The following is a 21,239-nucleotide window of genomic DNA, read 5'->3' as shown; positions in this document are numbered from 1 at the left end:
AACATGAGTGCTTATGCCTTGTTTGCAGACTTCCCATACCAATCTGATTAGTCACTGTCGGAACAGAACGCTAGACCAGATAGGCCTTTGGTCTGATCCAACAAGGCTTTTCTTATGTTCTTATGTCTTTATTCTCAGTGGTGTAGTCATCCAGGATCTCAAACCCCTTACTTTTTTTGGGAGCCAGGTCCCAAACGGGTCCTTGTGTCTCCAGTGTCCTACAAGCCATCAGCATGAAAGGGGAGTGTGTTAGCCACTGAGAAGAATCTTCAAACATACTTCCTTGAACTTTGCTGCTGATTGAATCCAATAGAGTGAAAGGAGGTGAGTCAGTCACTGAGAAAACTCTTCTCAGTACCTAACATTCCCCTTTCATGCTGATTGGCTCCTAGGGACATCTATTGTTACGGGAGAAGGTGCACGAAGGACTGAGGAGTGTGGAAATGATGACGGACCGCAAGCGAGTGAGAGGGCACGGCTGTGAGGGACATGGCATGACTATCATGAAGGGCCCTGCACTTCTGAATTTGCCTCTACGATGCTGTTTACTTTACATAAACAAACAGGCAGTTTAAAAGAGGCCAGTGTATGTTCCTTAAGCCGGTTTTATCTTCCAAATTGAGAAGAAATTTCCTTTGTGACAAAGTCCAAAAATGACAATAAAAGGAAGCTTTCTCCTCACTGTACTTTATATCAGCCATAAAACTGAAAGTTACCTTTCCCAATAATTAGGAGTGGTTTTCTGGAATGTGCAATGAATGAAGTCGCTTTAGAAACAGCAACCTCTTCAGCCATGCTGATAGGAGTTGCTGAACAGCACTCAACGTATCTGGAAGGCCAGAAGGAAAAAGCCATAATTTTCAGAAAGAAATGGGGAATGAAAGTTAACAAAACAGTCACTTGTTTTAAAAAAACCCAAAACAGAACATAAAGGCAAGCTTTCCTTTGTGCATTACTTAGAAGCCGTTATAATGAGCAAAAATGTTCTACCAATGTACACATGCTACATTCCCATCAAAACTCACAAATCTGTAAAGAAAAAAAAATCAGCCTCCAAAAGAAATGGGACCTTTGATCTTACTGTGAAATGGCCTTCCTCGTGCATATACAAGATGATCTCAGGTGGGCTATGACCTACACCAAGTGGTTGAAGGCAGAAAGACACTGATTGATTTCCAGGAGTCTTCTAGTCTTCCCTTGGCTCTATGGATCAGTTTCCCAATTTACATACACCTTGGCAAGTCACTTTGTCGGTCCTTATCAAGACTGTCCAGAGAGGACTGACTGTTATGAAGTACTGTAGCACCAGGCATATGGCACGGAGCTCAAGGTTTACTGGAAGGAGAGTCTCATCCTGAGACCATACTCCCTGCACCACATGCCCTTTGCATGCTGTCAGGGTGGCATCTGTTGTTACTATCATCCGTGGGGAATCTCATAGTGGAACCCCTCTCAAAAGACAGCTCGTGTATCCACCATAGTAGCAACCTGTGGACCTGTTGGTTTAAACGCACCACAGGTGGTGATGGGAGGCAGTATTGTTCTGGAAGGGCAATAGCACCCACTGGAGTTTATGAGTGTGGTGCCATGCCCACTTGGTGAAGACCCTGGGGGTGGATGAAAGAACAAAGACCATGGACCTGTATTGAAAGTGATGGTAGTTGACCATGAACCTCAAAAATGTCTGTGGAGCCTGAATATGGGAACATGAAGATATGCCTCCTTGAGATCTATTTAGGAAAGAAGATCCACTTGATGAATCGCCTCTTTGATGGACATGAGAGTCTCTATCCGAAACGTGAATACTTGATGTACTTGTTCAGACATTTCAAATCAAATACTGCCTGGAAGGACCCATTTTTCTTGGGATCCGTGAAGAAAATGAGTAGATACCCTGAAATCTCTCCTTGAGCAGAACAGGCTCTATCACAGAAATGAGGTGATTTATGGCTTCCTGAACCCTGAGCTGTTTGGCTGGGTGAGATGACAGAGGAGAGGGTACAAAACATGGAGGAGTTGAACTCCAGCCAGAGCCCTGGTTTGAGAGCCTGAAGGACCCAGTGGTCTGATTGTGGTGAGGTACCACTTGTGGGGGAAAAAGCTGGAGATGCCCTACCACTGGAGGGGGACTGTCAGAATAATAATAATAATAATAATTTAATTTATGTGTCGCCTATCTGGCCAATGGCCACTCTAGGCGACGTACAAATCAGTTGCAGTAAATGCAGCACAATAAAATACACATAAAATACAATATAACAAGGAAACTATAAATAGGAATGATAACAGTTCAGAGTAATAGGCAGTTAGTCCTGAAAATTAACCCTCCCCGGATGTCCCAAAGGCCTGTCTGAAGAGCCAGGTCTTCAAGGCTTTGTGGAATACGTTCAGGGAAGGGGCATGCCGAAGATCGTACGGGAGGGAGTTCCAGAGAGTGGGGGCCGCCACTGAAAATGCCCTCTCTCTAGCTGTTTTAGTTGGTGGGACTGAGAGAAGGCCCTGAGTGGCTGATCTGTTGTTTGCCTCCTCGCAGGATAGCTGCTTGGAATTGGCCCGAAGACTGATGACAGCCCCTGTTATTTATGCACTGGCAGTACCAGAAATGATGAGAGAAATGGAATCTCTACCCCTCCCATGGGCCTGGATCTACAAAAGGACCAGGCAGGAAAATACAGGTGAAGTGCTCTCCAAAAAGTCCACCTATCTTCTTTCATCTTGAAAGATAGCATTACATTTTTCTTGTCTCTGGACTCTATCAACACCTTGTCCAATGCTGTGTCACCAGTTTGCCTCCTACATATGGCTCTGATGTCAGGTTTGTATGGGCTCTGATGTCTGCCTCCCAGTGATGAAGCCAGAGGGATCTCCTGGTGAAGACCCCTCCTGTCAAGGCTTCTGCAGCAAACTGCATGGCACCCTTGGAGGCATCTGCCATGAATGCCACTGCCCTTGAAATTTTTGAGACAGACTTTCTATTTTGAGCTTCATCCCGCTGAGGAGTGTCTAACAAGCACTCCAAACACAACAAGGAAGCTCTGGCGAACACTGATGCTGTCGCTGCTGCCCTGACAGACAGTGCACTGGCCTCATAGACCCATCAAAGCCCAACATCTATCTTCCAGTCCATGAGATATTTGAGGTGAGCATCCACGCCTTTGGGATTCAAGGACAGGTTTAAGAGTCCTCCAGTGGGGGCATCCACCAGTGGGAGGCAAAGATGAACCATCCATTGCTGTTCCAGGACATAATGCTTGTTACCTGTAGCCATGGATTTCTTATTTTCTAAGGGAATGTTAAATTCAGACTTTAGAACTTTAGGCAATTGTGAAGGCAGTTTCACTGCTCTTGACTTAGGCTGATGATCTAGACAAACAGTAGCGACACGAAATGAAGGAGGAGCTGGGGTCGCATCTTTATCCTTCAGGTCTAGAGTCTCCAATATCTTACAAAACAGAGGGAGATAATGCGAGTCTTGAAATAGGTGGTTGGAAGATGCCTCCTTGGGCTCAGAGGTACCACTCCATTTTTCCTCATCCAAAACCAGCAAGACTTGGTCTGGGTTGGTATGTGTGCTCTGATCAACTTCACTAAAGTGTGTAGCATGTAAGCGTATTGCCAATCCATGTTAAGTATCATGTTGGCTGGGGATGGAGGAGGAACCCCAGCTACAGACTGCGCTGTGCTGGTAAGTGTCTATGTTGACACAGTATCTGTGGAACTGGTAAGGCTCCCTGATGACACTGAATGAGGGGAGGTTGATGTGGTGCTGCCAAGTTAACTCTAGATGCTAGTTCCCTAGAGAAATCCACCCACAACACCTCCCTTAGTTGCTGGAGCATCTGAGCAAACATGGAAGGGAGGGATATGGGATGCTGAGAAGTGGTAGGAATACTAACATTTCTGATGGAATCCGCACCTTGGGACTGGTCCCTAATGGTGGTAATCTGCCAACCAACCCGTGCATGCTGACAGAGAGAATGAGACTGTGTGATGCTGTTGTCAGGGAATCCCATGAAATCCCCAGGCAAAGACAGTGTAGACAAAACAGTTTGGTGTGAGGAAGCCAGTTGCTGCCTGCCCTCATTTTCAACGCAGTTGCTCTTGTGTGTGCAAGGACCTGCACACTGCCCTTTGAGAAGTGTCAGTAGCATTTGAAGAAGCTTCTTCTGAGCTAAGTCCTCCACTGCCTCCTCCACTGTGCTCCCATGCACTGGTTAGAGAGCCCACCCCCTGTCCCACATCTATCCATGGTGAATGGCCTTAACTCCGGTTCTAGGGTCACCCTGCTCGCACCAATAACTGGTGACGATTTTGACTGAGATAATGCAGAGGATATTTCCAATGCTGTGCTGAAGACACTGGTGGCTCAGAAGCAAGTCATGGTATTGGCGGCAGTGTCTTGCTGCGTTTAGTAGGGTCTGCTGACTTTGTTTTAGCCTTCCGCATAGCACAACAGGCATTGGCTGAGAAGTGCTCAGTAGTGGAACTTAAAGGAACAGTGGGAAGAAAATATATTCGCAGGGACTGCACAAAGCAGAGGGCAATCAATATCCCAGCAGGAGAGGGGGGAGGCTGAAATGAACGTGGGCTGCAACGAGGAGACTGGAGACAAAATCTGTAAACACTGCTAAACTCCTCTGCTGTTAACTCTGGTGTTGTGAGACCCAAAATGTTGGTCAGGAAAAAGATGGAGCAGGAAAAAATCAAAAGAGCGGGCAGAGCGGCTGCGGAGTGCTCAGCTCAAGCAGCAAGCCCATGGACTGATTCTACTCAAAGAACAGGAGTGAAATAAGGGGAAAGTCAGAAGGGGAACAGAGTTAGATGTGAAAATTCCAGACAACAGAATAATAAGAGTAAAGAACCCACTTAAAAAAAAAACACAGAAAACTAACACAGAAGGAAAGGAACAACGGCTGATAGAATGACCAACAAATAACACAAATCTATAGGTCTGAACCAAGTAATCAAGAGCAGCGAGCACAAGATAAACCATTCTGGGGAAGGCAGAAAGAAAAAACTGATCCATAGAGACAAGGAAAGACTAGAAAACTCCTGATAATCAATCAACGTCTTTCTGCCTTCAACCACTTGGTGGAGTTCATAACCCACCTGAGATCATCTTTACATTCACGGGAGAATCTAATATTTCATTATATGTTTGTTACATATTTAGTAATCCCCAGCTAGCAATTTTATCAACAATTGTATGAACACAAATAGTATATTCTTAACAGGTGAGCAGCCACACGCAGAATGGCACCAGCAGGCACCAGCTCCATTTCTTCATAAGCCATTTTCTTTTAAATTGCTATAACACAGCATTTTCAGTATATATATATTTGTTCTACCTAGTTAAAAAAATGATTTCCACTATTAATTTACTTCTGTCAAATGAAGGCAAGGGTTCTGTTTCCTCACAATTATTCCTCAAGAAACAAACTTTTAAAAGAGCTGCAAATTGTGGCTATGTGTGAGCAACAGAGTTTCTATACAACCCCCCTTCCCACTACGGGAGAGTGCATGCACAGGGGACCCTGGAGGGCAGGGATAGGGGATTTGTGGCCCTCCAGACATTGTTTGATTCCAATTCCCATCAGCCACAGCCAACCTGGCCAGTGGTCAGGGATTTATGGGAGTTGGAGTCCAATGACCCTCTGGAGGGCCACAGGTTTCCCATTCCTGCTGAAGAGTCTATAGTGTAGGATTTAAGCAATGTCCCACCATTAAACAGAAGTTCATCTAGGTAGTGGTTCTCTGTTATGTGCTTAAGCCTCTGTCTAATAACAGTGAGTTCAGTTTTCCATCTCTTATACTAAATCAGCCTTCCCAACCTGATGCCCTCCAGACAGATGTTTTGGACTACAACTCCCATCAGTCCAGGCAGCGCAGATGGGAGTTGTAATCCAAAACCTGGAGAGCACCAGGTTGAGGAAAGCTGATCTAGATGGACTTTCCCTATGAAGAGTATGTTAAATAGCAATTTCAAGAAGGCAAGTTGGAATCCACTGGCTTGGATACTTCCCAATTAGTCATGAGGCTTCCAGCAGATCATATGGAGAGAACACACATCTCTGGTGTCTCATTATGAGGAATTGTTTGTGTTTGTTCAGTTTGTAGAGTCCATGCTTCCTCTTTCTAGCAATATAGTCCTACAAGGCCCTCAAACAGTCAAAATTCCATTTCAGCATCTCCTTAAAAAAAAAAAAAAAAGCATCCCAGTAATCAAGGACTCACTTGACAGAGTTCTTGTTCACCTGCAGATTTACAAAGTCTCCTGGTATATCAATGTAACAGGCACCTGGACGACCATACATACTATTTCTGACAGCCTAGATTAGAGAGAAAGAGGAGAAAAATGAAACATGCTGCAATAATTACACATAGGCCTTTTTAAAAAGCACCACATTCTATATGCAAAATGTATTATAAACAAATATGCCATGAGAAAAGGCATGATCCAGTTTGTAGAACAGGAAAACTCAGCTTGCAGCCATCTGTAACCATAGTAACTATTTAATGATACTCATCAGCTGTCCTATCTAAAGTAATTAAGGCTGCAATCCAATACATGTCTAAGGCCCATCGGGTTCAATGGGACTTAAGTGTGTAATGGATTGCAGCCTTAGTTAAAATCTCCTGCTGACTGCCTATTTTGAGTTGCCTCACCCCCAAACGAATAGCAGCTCCAGAGCATTTAATTTCTCTTTTTGTTCTAGCCACACACCATAGGCTGAGCCAAAACTGATTCCTGGTAGATGAAAAGAAGAAATGTGTCAATCACAAAAATAAACCTGCAAGACTACTCAGCTGTATTCCACAGGAGAATAACTGGAAGGAGACAGAATGTCATTAAGCACTCCCTGCCTGTCTCGTATAAAATAAATATTTTTTGCGCGTAATGCAACTTTCACAGAAACATAACAAGATGTAGAATTGTGCTCTTTGTGAGAGCTGGTATAATATTATTTTCACTTTTAGGCTGCAATCCTATAACATATACGTGCCTGTGAGTACGTGCCATTCAACTCAATGAGGTTTACTCCAGAGGAGACAGAGGGTTGCACTGTCAGTCACATATATGAAACAATGCATGTAAAGTATTAACATGTTCAAAAATATTAGCTATTTCCTACATCTGGTAGGCTGATCCTGCAACCTATTGCTCAAGATGTAAAAGAAAGAGATTCACCAACTCATTTGTCCATACATCACCACCCACCGTATCATACTGCATTACAGCCACAATATTCCACTGCTGTTTGCCAGACACACAGAGCTGGATGTTGAGGAGCAAATATCATTGCCTGTCTGTTACTTCATACCTTCTCAATAGCAGCAGGAATAGCTTCTAGGCTGCTTGGTCTGGCAGAAAATTTGCTGTATAGCCTGCAAGCTTCAACCTGGAATTAAGCAAACACATGCACTAAAACAATTTTTGTTCCTTTTCATTTGGTGACAGCATGAGCTTTATGGTCAGGAAGCAGCTCTGCTGGATCTGACCACAAGTTTGCTCTGCCCAACATCTTACTTTCCACAATGGCTAAAGGAATGTCTTGGGAAAACCCACCAGCAGGACATGAAGACAATGACCCTCACTGGCTGTTGCTCTGCAGCAGCTGGAATTCAGTGGTATACTGCCTCGGAAATTAGCTATCCTAGCCAATTTCAGACAAGGATTTGCAACTTTCAGTAAAAGGAAGAAAAAGCACAACTGTCTTTGAACCCAACCGACCACCTCTTTCTGCAGGAGAGGGCATCCTATCAGGAGGTCCATTCTTTGTGAAGTCAAAATTGGGCCTTTAGTGTGGAGCCGCTGACCCTTTGGAACTCCCACCAGTTATATATCAGACAGGCACTATTTCTACTGTCCTTTTGGTGCCTGTTGAAGATGTTCCTCTTTCAACAAGCCTTCTAAGTGGATATTTTTATCCGAGCTGGAATCTGTATTGGATTTGAATGGATTTTATGTGTGTGTTGTTGTTTTACATTGTTTTTACATATGCAAATGTTTTAAGTATTTTTATTTATACAATTGTTCTATATTATACAGCCACAAGAGTGGCTGTATACTATAGCCAGCATGGATTTTTCACATTCCGCAATGTTAAATTGAAAATATCCTCCATGCCTTTCTGATGCTTCACATAAGCTCATTTCAAAACAAAACCTTACAAAACATATAATCCTGAACTCAGAAATGCTTGCTTAACAGTCCTCTAAATTTTTATGGTAATACACACAACAGTCAGAGAGAATCAAGAGTTCAAAGTGTAAAAAGAGAGAGAGAAAACAGACTCCTGTTGGACTTTTTTCTGTCAGTGTTCTCATAATTTGTTGAAATTAATTAAAAATCAGCCATGTCCACAGAATACCTGTCATCCTATTACTGACTTTGCCCCATACTCTGACCATCATCTTCTGCAGTTTAAAAGTTAAAAAATGCCTGGCTGATTTTTAATTAATTTAAGAAATTTAGTATTGTAATCAATGATAAGCCTGGGCATGCTCAGTAAGAACCAACTGTCAGTGTTCTAAAAGCCAGACTCACAGCTGCTGGGCTTGCCTAATCAAGGGTCCACACCCACGCCAGATCTTTATTTCACTTTAGACAGTCATGGCTTCTCCCAAAGAATTCTGGGAAGTGTAGTTTGTGAAGGGTGCTGAGAGGAGACTCCTATTCCCTTGACTGAGCTCCAGTGGCCAGAGTGGTTTAACAGTCAGCCACTCTGATTGAAGCTCTGTGAGGGGAACAGGGCATCTTCTAGCAACTCTCAGCACCCTTCACTAACTACACTTCTCAGGATTCTAAATTGGAATAAAGGTCTGGTGTAGACGTGGCCAGTGACAGCTTTGGTCTAAATTTGGGTGGGAGAATACATGTGCCTGCTGTAGAATAACAACAATGACACTGTTCACAGTGTTTTCCTTTTGGAAAGAAAAGGGGCTTCCCCTCTGCCCAGTGCCCGCCCACCCAATCTTCTCTCCTCCCCCTTCCTGCCCTCCCCCTCCCCTCCCCCACATCAGTTTCACCTACCCTAAGCATGATTGCACAGGAATAAATCCCACTGAACTCAAAAAGCATGCAAATATTCAAACCTGCCCTCCTTTCCTCTCCCTCTTTTCCCTCCCCTCCCCCTTCCTTTGCCCTTCCTTCCCCTCCCTTTCCAATCCCCCCCTTCCCTCTCCTCCTTCCCCACCCCTTCCCCTCCCCATGGTCAGTTTTACCTATTTTAAGCATGATTGCATGGGAGTAAATCCCATTGAACTCAATAAGCATGCAAATGATCAGAACTGCCTTTCCCCTCCTTCTCATCTCCTTTCACTTCCTCCTCCTTTCTTCCTCCCCTCCCCTTCCTTCTTCCTCCTCCCCTGCCCATTTCAGCCCACCCACCCACCCATCCAACCTGTCTCCCTCCCTCTTCTCCTCCCCCCCGGTCAGTTTTACCTATCCTTAGCATTATTGCATGGGAGTAAATTCCACTGAACTCAATAAGCAAGCAAATGATCAAACCTGACCTCCTCCCCCCTTACTGCCCTTCCTTCTCCTCTCCTCCCCATCCCCTGTGGTCAGTTTCACCTATTCTAAGCATGATTGCAGGGGAGTAAATCCCACTCAGCTCAATAAGCATGCAAATAATCAATCCATTCTCAGCAAGCTTGCACAGGATCCCATTTCTTACCTCCCAGATTAAAAAGCAGAGAAATTCACTAATAGGCAATATCACTTTACAATAATTGATTATGTTTCAGTGTTTAAAAATAAAGTATCATACAGAACATAATTACAATGTACCATTTGTAATTCAGTAATATGAGAGCATTGGTCAGGGGTCTAAGTATTTTTGCAAAGCACTGTATCTCAGAGATGAGGTCAGGTCTCCTCCCCTTCCATCCCCTGGTGCATTCACTATAGCTACCCAATTTCCCTGCTTTTTAAAGTTTGATAGAAATATCTGTGGGCTATAGGTACGTTCTTAAACTGCCAAGTTTTTTTCCTATTAGTGAATATGTTTTTAATAGCATTGTAAATTACTTTGGGATGCCTCACGGGAAAAGATTCATAAATGAAATAAACCACCCAGATTTTTTTTAATCAAATCATCTTTTCATAGTTTAGTAATCTTTTGCAGGTATACAGAGATGCATATCTCTTAATTATGACAACAAGCACTGAAAGGCTTCTTTAAAAGAGTAACACATGGACATCTCAACCTAACACTTCAAGCACTGTGATACAGCGCACACTGTCACGGTACTGTAGGTATTTTGAACATTACACACATTAGACCAGGGGTAGCCAACATGGTATGTTCCAGATGTTGTTGGACTCCAATTCCCATTGGCCATGAATGTTAGGGATCTTGGGAGTTGGTGTCCAACAACATCTAGAGGGCACCACATTGGCTGAGTTAGAGGAGTGGTTTAAACCAGCAGATAAAGTGGTTTAAACCAGCAGATAAAAAAAGCCCCTCTTTGAATAGCTGTTAGGAACACTTGGCCATGTGCGGGATAGAGGACATTAGCATTTTCATATGCTCAACCTACTGTAAATTTGGGAGAAGCCAAAGCCTCTTAAGAGTGCTAACCAGGGCTGGTTACAGGGACCATACAACTCCCCTGTTACAACAGCTCCACTGGCTGCCAATTTGTTTCCGGTCACAATTCAAAGTGCTGGTTTTGACCTACAAAGCCCTATACGGCTCAGGTCCAGACTATTTGACAGATCGTATCTCCCTACATGAACCTGTCTGGGATTTGAGATCTTCAGGTGAGGCCCTTCTCGTGTTCCCCACACCTTCGCAAGCACATATGACGCGGACATGAGATAGGGCCTTTTTGGTGGCCGCCCCTAGGCTGTGGAACTCCCTTCCGAGTGAGGTGCGATCAGCTCCCTCCTTGCCGTCTTTCCGGCGACAAGTAAAGACTGTTTTATTTCAACAGGCATTTGGGATAGAGAACAACCAGAATTAAGTGTCATAGGTTTGGTTATTACATTATATGATTTTATTATTTTAAATTGTCTGCTGTTTTTAACCTATATTTTATGGTTTTAATTTTTCTCATAGTTTAATTCTTTTTAAATAATATACTCTGTATGTTTTAATGGTGTTGTTTTTAGTTGTAAGCCGCTCTGAGTCCTATTGGAAAAAGGGCGGGGTAGAAATAAGTTTATTATTATTATTATTAACTTATGTTCTCCCATTCCCATATAAGGAAGGTTTGGGTAATTCTGTCAGAGTGCTGAAGTGCCAATGGACTGGGAATGAGCAGGATTTTGTGGTAATGGTGGGGTTATTTGTGATTTTTCAAAATAACAATACTGGGGGGAAAGAGAGGCTTGCACAGTGAATTCATGGGGGAAAGCAAAGGGAATGGATGGTTTTGTACAATTCAGATTATGAGCTTTAAGGGTGTGCTCATCAACTAACATACCTTGAGCTTTTTGCCTATAAATGTGTGCAGATATCAAAAGGGAGGCTGGCAACTTTACTTAGCGACATGTATCCTACGGTATTTCTGTGCCACCTTGGGGGGGAGGGGAGAAGAGTGACATAGCTGTGTACCTGTGGAAATTCTTGAAAAGCTCCCATTGTTTCCTGATTTCTGTCTGAGGAACCTCCAATAACAATCAAAGGCCTGGGGAGGGGAAAAAAAGAACATTTCTTAAAAGCCAAAGGCCATGAATTATGAGGCTCTGACACACATTTTCATCTTGATCCTGAAAAGGGCAACATGGCACAAAATCCTTGCATGTAGCACCCAGGGATCCATGTTGGTTGGATCCAGGCATCCCCTAAGAAACAGACAGCATGTTCAGTTTTGAGATTCAGTTGTTCTGTGTGGCAGCAGGAGAGGGGGAGATGGAAGGTTGAATCTAAGCCTGTCTCCCAAAACAGGTAGTTGGCACTTCTAAGGTGATGCTGCTGTGCAGGAGGATCTTTGAATCAGGAGCATTGCCATTTTGGGCCCAATCTTAATAACTGCCTTAGTGTTTGGCCTTGCAAGCTTCCATCAATTCAAAACAGTAGAAAACAGCAATACTCATGCAGGATTCAGCTTATCATATCATCAACTTGCCAAATATTATCGTTTAAGGCTTTTTAAAATGACATGGTGGAATAAATTTTAAAATAATAAAAACAGTTAAGTGGCATCTAAACAAATGTTGAGCTGGTTCTGGCAAAATGTTAGAGATTGTTGCACTCTTTTACAGTTGGGTAAACTAGATGTCTCTTACTCAGATTGTATGATAGTCACCAAGCAATAATATTATCATGCTCTAAACAAACACTGCGTTTAAAGGATAATATGCTTCTATCAACCACCCCTTAACACCAAGTTACAGTGTGATTAAATTGATTACATAGCCGATGTGACTCAGTTAGTAAATTTCCTAAAGCACAGAGTACTTTTCCTGTATGATAACGAGCTTGAACACTGATAAGAAAGATCTGAAATCTTTGGATGAGTCAACCTATGTATTTGTATGTTGTCCTAGCTCAAAGGCCCGTCTGCCTAAAACAGGACAAAAAGAAAAAAAAACCAGAGAAGAAGTAAAACCGTTGACATAATATCTGGCTTTCAGGACACATGACTTTTGTTGTAACTGTAGATTAGAGATTAGATTAACAGTAAATTAGAGAAAACATAGCTTCATTACCAGCAATTCATGTTTGCATTTGCCATTCCACCTAGAGCATGTATAAGACCAGGACCAGAAACGACAAGGCATACACCAGGCCTAGAGACAAAGAGAAAAAACCAAACATGAGATATAAAAATGCATGCAGTGGGCACACAAATTAACGGTGAGGGGGGCAAATAACTCTAAATGCATCCTGTGGAAACACAGTTATAGAATGTTATGCTGAAGAATTAATTTGCAAAAAAGAAGCAGGTTACACATTTTAATTAATAAACCATACAGGAAACTGAGCCTGCATTTGAGGAAGTATGTGCATATGAGTGAGTGAGAGAGAGATAAGTAGGGGTATTGCCCATAAGACATAAAATCTTATGCAATGAAATGTGCAAGTGCAAGTGCAAATCTACCTTTCAGGAAATGTTGGTTTTGGTAGAGTGGAAAATGTCAGGACTTTCACAACCACTTCCTTTTCATCTTTTTGGTTTATTTTATTACTTCTAAAAGTGACTTTGGTTGCTACACATATACAGCAGCAGTTATACACATGCTGCACATATACAGCAGTTTGCAGCAGTTAGCACTTTAAAGGGGGAAGAGGGTACAGGCATTTCTAAGTCACTGCTCCCCAGCACGTATCTGCTACAGCCTCCATGCATTTGTAAGCATCTGTCTACCCGAACACTTGATGGGCATACAAACAACAAAACAAGAGTATACAAGCAGCAAAAGCTTATCAATCATGAACTCCGGAAGGCAGCTACAAAGTCTTAGAAATAATAGCTTGATAATAAAGATAGAACTCAGATTGTTTTTACATTTCAACCTGTTGCTGACTCCGAAGACAAACCCAAGCATGCATCTTATTTATTTTATTAATTTATCTTTTAATTAATTAAAATATTTGTTAATAAACATTTTATTTATTTATATACCCCTTGATTGTAAAAACCTCTAAGCTGTCTCACCTGCCTGTCAGGTACCCAACAGCAGAAGCAGAATAGGAAGCCTGTTGAAAATGAAACAAATATTTATAAGTAAATTGCTGAATGGGATCTGTGTCGTTATAACAAAAAATTACCCTTAAACATCCACATCTAGTAAGACCAAAGGACTTCATACAGGTAGAGTTCCATTGAAGTGAATGTGCTACACTCAAAACACACAGAAGAAGTATACATAAGAAGTGGAATGGACATGGGCTCTGACCTCAGAAGAAGTGGTTTCCATATAGAAAACACTTCTGGGTTTACTGCCAACAGTCCTACACAGTTAAAGAAAAGGAGACAACAAGAGAGGCAAGATATTAGCTATTATTGGATCATTTTCAACTAGTAGATTAAGAGCAATAAAGCCAGGACCAGCACCAACAGGGAGCCAGGTCAGGTACTAGCCAAGGGCCCCTGCAATCCAGAAGGGCCCCTCATTAGGCTAGGAGGGTGCAGCTCCCACTCCACAATCCACACGAACATCGGGTCGTGGGATGAATCATGGCCAGCAATCTGACGCTGCCATGGATCATGAGCTCCACTCTCCCAGGCAACACCCCCAATGCAGGCAGCGCTGGCTTAAATAGGCCTGCCCCACCTAACTCTCGCATTGCCACGTATGTACCTGCCATCACCCAAGATTGTGCCAAGGGCGTCCCTAAGAGGTTGACATCTCCGCCACCATTTTGGGTGATGGCATGCGTGTGTGTACAGTGACACGAGAGGCAGGTGGGGCGGGCAGGCCTACTTAAGCCTGTACCTCCTGCATCAGGAGAAGATACTGATGCCCAAGGGCACAGTCATGCCTGGTGATAGCCCTGAGTAAAACTCCCATACCAGTTTTCAAACACCCTACTTTCATATGAGGTGCTGGCTAGGCACATTTATTATACATGGGGATTATTATACATGAAGATCAAAAGTGCAGAGCAAGCAGTCTAACAAGGAAGATTGTTCACCATTATTGATATTTTCATTGAAGAACTTCTAGTAAGCTCCATGTGCTCTAATCTTCTACAACATCACTTGCCAACCTTTTTGGGTTTCTGCAGGTTTGCAAACCAAAGAAACTGTTGTGGACAACAAGCACACACAGCAATTGGGCACACACCATAACTGTACACACATGGCAACCACACATGTGCATGCCTGCACTGCAGATACACATACACTCCCCCCCAGCAATCAAGCTTGAAAAATGTGCTTTTTAATGTGGGGGTGATCTTCCCCACCCAGCTGCAATCTCCAAGAAGATCACCTCCTGCAAGAGTTAGGCTTGAAAGAAAAAACATTCTATTGGAGCCAGTTGTTACTTCCAAAATTGTCCCTCGTCAGTTGCAATAAGGCTTAGAAAAACTCTTCTTTTGGAGCCAACGGAAGGATGCTTTCAAGCACAATTGTGGCAAGCGGCACTTTCAAAGGGGAGGAAGAGTTATAGCTGGGGAGGGAAGGAATAAGACTGCCTGCCTTGGCTGTGACTCCTCCCCAAATCATCTCTTCTCTGTTGTTATTAGAGAAAGAAGCCTTCAGTTGTAGTCAATAGAAGGTTATTTGAAGCCTAAATCCAGTGAGGGGGATGTTTTTGGCATGGGGGGGGATTCCCAGCTGGGAAGGTAAGGGTTAACATTTCACTCCTCAGCTTTGACCCCTGGCACCAAAAATCACCCCTCCCCCGCATTTAGGACTGAAAGAAGCTTTTTATTGGATACAACAGAAGGCTTCTTTGAAGCCTAATTTCAGCTGAGGAGGTGCTATGGAAACTGTGGACATCGCTGAAGACCTTTGTGAGTGCATGCACTCCCACAGGCACCATGTTGGCGACTCATATCCTACATTAAAAAAAGAAATTTGTCCAATGAATGGTATTGCCCAACTTATTTTATATAGCAGAAACATGCTTTCCGAAAGGGGGTTTCCTATTTGCAAACTCTGTTTATGTTAATGGCTTTGGCTAATGCTGGTACGAACAATGCATGAGCAAGTGCTATGCAAGTACACGAATGGAAATCCTTGCACATTTTATCAACACTTATTATGGAACACTACTTTGGACTACTTGTATGAATATTTTCCCATATGCCAGCAGTATGGAAATTAAGCAAGACACTGTGGATTCCAGTAGGCAGTTATTTCAGTCTTTAAACTATTAAACAATAAAGTTAGTTGTTTCATTATAATCATCGTTATTCTACAAAAGGATTTAAAGACAACCAGTAAGTTTAACAAATGAACTCAGTTTGGAGTTGTTGTTTTTAACTACACACTCAATAACTCCTCATATTTTGTCTGCTGTTTGGTGCTTCCAGAAGCGTAGGAGGAGCAAAGTGGGGACCTTTGAACAGCATGCATCAGGATGCTGCTCATTCACATTAAACCATAGTTAAACATTGTCACTATGGTCTAATGTGAAGTGTGAACACAGCCCTACTTCACTATTTGCCCTTGTCTGCTCTTATTGCTGTAACCTCAGGGGCCTAGAATTTCCATTATATCAGGCTCTTGCAGGTGAGAATGGGATGGGGAGCTCATTTAGCAGAATGAGGCGTGGGTATGCAAGTCACTTCTACTGAGTTGGATGTCTCCTACTCTGTAACAGGAATCTATGTACTTTATAAAAAATAGTAATTCATATGAGCGCCTATAGCATTTCAAAGTCTATTCAAGCAGTTTGGTTTACAATTTGGGGAGAAGGACAAATTCCACCCTACCCCACAGAAAAGGTGTCTAGAATAGAGGTAAGATTGACTTTCCCCCCCAACTTATGTAAAAGTCTCAATCTTTGGGTCCCCAGATGTTGCTGGACTGCAATTCCCATCATTTCTGACCATTGACCATGCTGACTGGGGCTGATGGGAGTTGTAGTCCAGCATCATCTGGAGACCCAAAAGTTGGGAAAGACTGCTCTATTGTATTCACACATGAACAGAAGCAAACCGGGACAATAGCGGGAATGGTTAAATTGCCAAGAATGGGTAAGTCCAGAGAGCATAGGAGCGAACAGTCAACATGGAGCTTAGCGTAGGAGTAAATTATGGAGGTAGCTATTTAGATTTAACATGGTGGGTGAGAATGCAGTTTTTACATAATACCTTTGACAAACAATTACTACTCAAAAACCAGAAGGCAATTTAATGTGACATGTGTTTCCCTTCTCCTTCTGAAAAAACACACACATGGCAATGTACAAGTGTTTGAAAGATATTTGGAGTGGGTGTTTTGTTGGAAAGGCTCTTTGTACCTCGCAAGCAGGGTGCCATGGCAACAACACATTGTCAAGCAACTGACAGGCTAAGGCAACACAAAAAACTTTGCAGGTAGAGAGAACGGCACCTTCCTTTGCAATTAGGCAACCTTGTCAGGGCTGCCTTTGGTTACAAAGGGGAAATTATCAGTGCGCAATATTTTATTTATACTTTTGTTACTCAATAGAATTCAAGGATCCTGTTACATGGCATCACCAGGAAAAATGATGAAAAACTTCAGCCAATACTTACTCAAAAAGTCTCCCTCTGCTCATAACCAAGTTGTCAATTTAGGTTCTTCAAATGATAAAACACTGGATCTTTATTAACATGGGACAGTCGTGAAAAACAGTTACAAGTAACTTCATTTCTCTCTCTCTCTGTATATGTGTGTGTGATTGTATATGTGTGCAATATATATATATATGTATAAACTCAGTTCTACTTCTTTGTAATTGAGATTTGTAGAATAACATTTCATTGCATTTTTGGAAATATGGTGAACCAGTGAGATCACTGTTTAATAATTCAAGCCACATTCATACTCATCAGATAAAAAAGTATTAGGGTCAAATTACATGCAACATTATTTTTTCTGGCTTGGGGGAGGGGGAAGAGGAAGCAACTGAGATGGGATTTTTTTTGTGAGGAGGGGATATGAGACAGGGAAAGGGTTAAGAAGCCATGTGGTGATCTTCCTATTACACATTGCAGCTTCTACAGCTGCATTTTGCAAAAACATTAGGAAAAGACTACACATGACTGAGCACTGTGTGTCATTCTTATTGTCAGATTATGCAGGATAACCTTGTATTTACTCAGATCAGTCATTTCTCTAGGCCTGGTTTAGCAGAAGAGCTTAACCTCTTTCTAGGGGCTCAGGAAAAGGTAACCTGCAGCCCTGATGCTAGAATTGCCACAGCTGAAAACAAAGGTCATAAAAAGTTACAGTTGAACTATAGCCTATTCCTACAACTTGTTCAGTGGTGTAGTAGAGCAGAAACTAGGGTGGGGGGAGCAATAGCACCATCTGTCTACATTGGCCAGTTAAGTGAGGTGACAACCAGGCTTTTAGCTTTTCATACTGTTCGTAACAGATTGGCACAGATTGGAGAAAGAGGTTAGACACTTCTTTCCTTTACTTTGAAGGGTTTCCTATTTCCTGCTAGCAGTTTAACTGGTAACAATTCTTTGCAAGACTGCATTTCTAATAAAATCCAATAATAATCCAATACACATCTAATCAGAAGTAAGCTCCACTGGGTTCAGTGGGACTTACTTCCAGGTAAGTGTGTATTGGATTGCAGGCTAAGGGTTAGTTAGGCACAGTAGTGTAATGGCAAATTTAGAAGTGCAGGGTCCCTTCATGTTAGTCACAGCCATGCCCCCTCCTTTTTGGTGCCATGCTGGGTTAAGAATGAAACCTTCTCACACAACAGATGCCCCTAGGAATCAATCAGCATGAAAGGGAAGTGTTTTAGCTCCTGAGAAGAGCCTTCTCAGGGGCTGACCTCCTTTCACTCTGATTGGCTCAATTCAACAGGAAAGGACAAAGAAGCATGTTAGAAGACTCTTCTCAGCGGTGAATACACTCCCCTTTCATGCTGATTGGCTCATAGGATGCTAGAGACATAGGAACCCTGCTCCAAAAAAAGTAAGTGGTCTAAGACACCACCACCCCAGGACCTTGAACAACTACATCCCTGGTTAGGCATCTGGGTGTAAAGGGAACTTTTAGTACAGAACAGTTACTGAGCAACCAGGAAAGATAATTAGCCCAACAAATAAACTATTAAAGATACTTACTGCTTGTTCATTGCGCATTCCTATATATTTAATTCCACTTGCTTGAGCAGCAACTGCTACTTCGATCACAGGAACACCAACAATACCAAACATATACTCAATTTTCTGAAATAAATAAATAGTTTTAAAAATAGTTTTCCCAAAATATTTTTCTCCAATACATAGATCTGAAATGCTAGCCAAGTTTGTTTGTTTGTTTGTTTCTAAGAGAAAAATGAGAACTGCAGTTAAATACATGTGACTTCAAATCAAGCTAGGCTTCTAATAACCCCATATGCAAGTGCAGTTGATATACCTGGATTGACACCATATACCCAAAACTCTGCTTCCAGCAACAACAAAGAAAGGCTTAGGATAAATACTTATTTTTCAAAAAAATATATTCAAATTGACATTTCTATGCCACTAAAAATAAGGAATTGCAACAAAACTTACGATTATAGTTTGGAAAAAATAACTACTCTAATAAAATGTATGCTTAAGAATACTCAGGGTAGTTTACACATTTTTTATTACACAAGCAGTCCCAGATATGCAAGGACAGGGACAAATAAGGTTTGTGAAATAGGAAATCATAAACAGCACCAATAACTACGATCCTACTGGGGTGGCCTGATAAAGAGACATCACAATCACTAGAATTAGCACTCTTCAAGTACTTGAAAGATTGTCACACAGAGGAGGGCCAGGATTTCTTCTCGATCTTCCCAGAGTGCAGGACACAGAAAAATGGAGTCAAGTTACAGGGAGCCGGATTTCGACAGAATATGAGGAAAAACCTCCTAACTGTAGAGCGGTATGACAATGGAATCAATTACCTAGGGAAGTTGTGGGCTCTTCAAGAGGCAGCTGGACAGCCATCTGTCAGGTATACTTTAAGATGGATTCCTGCATTGAGTGGGGGGTTGGACTTGATAGCCTTATAGGCCCCTTCCAATCCCACTATTCCATGATTCTATGATTGTTGCTGCTATCCGTGATGCCTGATTAATTCATTATGTTTTTCTACATCAGGGGTATCCAATGTGGTGCCCTCCAGATGTTAATGGACTTCAACTTCCATAAGCTCCACCCAGCATGACCAATGGTCAGGGATTGGTGGGTGTTGGTCCAGTAACATCTGGAAAGCACCATGTTGGCTATCACTGATCTATATGACTGCATGACCAGGGATAGTTGGGAGTACTTAAGTGGGCAGCTAATATAGGAAAACATCTAGTTTCCTATGGAAATAGTACAAAAAGCTTTCCATATGTTGTATGAAGTAGATTATCTTTATTCTTGGTAAAACATTATGTGGGGTGTTTTAAAAACGGCTTGCCAAAAAGTTATGCAACATGACTGATGATCAGCATATGGATTTTCCTTATACAAAAGGATCAATACTCTCATGGTCTTGGTATGGAATCCTGGTCTGGATAAACTATGGTTTGTGCAAGCCATAGTTTGCCATGTTCATACATAAAAGCCAACTGTGGTTTGCTGACAAAAAAGAAAGTAAGTGTATATATTATGGTGTATGAGGGGAGTATGTATGGGCCCAAGACTTTTCAAGGCTGGTTCATATATGACCAAACCAGGAGTTGTTATGCCTGAACACAGCCATTATATATGATATACCAATATGTACTGAACTTGTACCATAAGAGTTTACTGCCAGTTTGTACCTTTATGACTGGTACAATATCATCCAGGTGACTGGGTCATAAAAGATGGAAGAACATATGAAGGAAACTGGGTCAGCTAAAGCCAGTTCACTGAAAACAGGTATACATGCATGCCCCAGTGTTCTTGCATAAAGCAATAAACACTGAATTAAAGGAAATTATTCTGCTGAAGCTATCCCTTATAACAATTAACATATTAAGCAACTGTCTTTCTACCAGTGGGTATACCAAAGGAACCTCGATAGAAGACATAAAAGGTCACATATACAGAACAGTTATAAAAAGGAGTAATCTGCTCCAACAATTATTTATGAAACCACTGATAACTGTGAAGAAATGTTGCTTTTACGCAAGCTTTAGTTAATGGTTGACCATTAAGTCCTTCGTTACATAAGAATATGAGAAGTTACATCACACCAGATTGAATTGTTTACCTATCTAGTCCAATATTTACAGTGACGTATAGCAGCTCTTCAGGGTTTCAGGCAGAGATCTTTCCCATCGCCTACTACCTGATCCTTTTAACTGAAAATGACAGAATTGTGAACTTGGGTCTCATCCACGCCATACATTTAAAGTGCATGGCTTCCCCAAAAGAATCCTGGGAACTGGAGTTTGTTAAAGGTGTTGGGAACTGTAACTCTGGGAGGGATAAATTATAGTTTCCAGGATTCTTTGGGAGAAGCCATAACTGTTAAAAGTGTTCTAAATATGGACGTGACCCCAAAGCACATTTAAAGCACCTCCCCAAAGAATCCTGGGAACTACTGTTTACCTCTCACAGAGCACAGCAACACAGGAAGCTGCCTCCTACCAAGTCAGGCCATAGGTTCATCTTGCTCAGCATTGACTACACTGACTGGCAGTGGCTATCCGGAGTTTTCAAACAGGG

The 21,239-nt window shown here is 42.2% G+C and overlaps 1 protein-coding gene across 1 annotated transcript in view; it reads right to left on the bottom strand.

Moving 5' to 3' along the window:
- HACL1 (2-hydroxyacyl-CoA lyase 1) overlaps positions 1–21,239 on the bottom strand; it is a 39,303-nt gene that overhangs the window by 16,910 nt on the left and 1,154 nt on the right. The window contains exons 2-8 of the mRNA XM_061585625.1: positions 18,681–18,785; positions 13,612–13,652; positions 12,662–12,742; positions 11,565–11,637; positions 7,323–7,400; positions 6,235–6,329; positions 717–829 (exon numbers count right to left, since the gene is read on the bottom strand). Of these exons, the coding sequence (XP_061441609.1) occupies positions 717–829; positions 6,235–6,329; positions 7,323–7,400; positions 11,565–11,637; positions 12,662–12,742; positions 13,612–13,652; positions 18,681–18,785 (586 nt within the window). The remainder of the gene's footprint in view (positions 1–716; positions 830–6,234; positions 6,330–7,322; positions 7,401–11,564; positions 11,638–12,661; positions 12,743–13,611; positions 13,653–18,680; positions 18,786–21,239) is intronic.

This window comes from Rhineura floridana, chromosome 10, assembly GCF_030035675.1.
Source record: "Rhineura floridana isolate rRhiFlo1 chromosome 10, rRhiFlo1.hap2, whole genome shotgun sequence".
NCBI lineage: Eukaryota > Metazoa > Chordata > Lepidosauria > Squamata > Rhineuridae > Rhineura > Rhineura floridana.
This window is presented reverse-complemented; position numbering and strand designations above follow the sequence as displayed.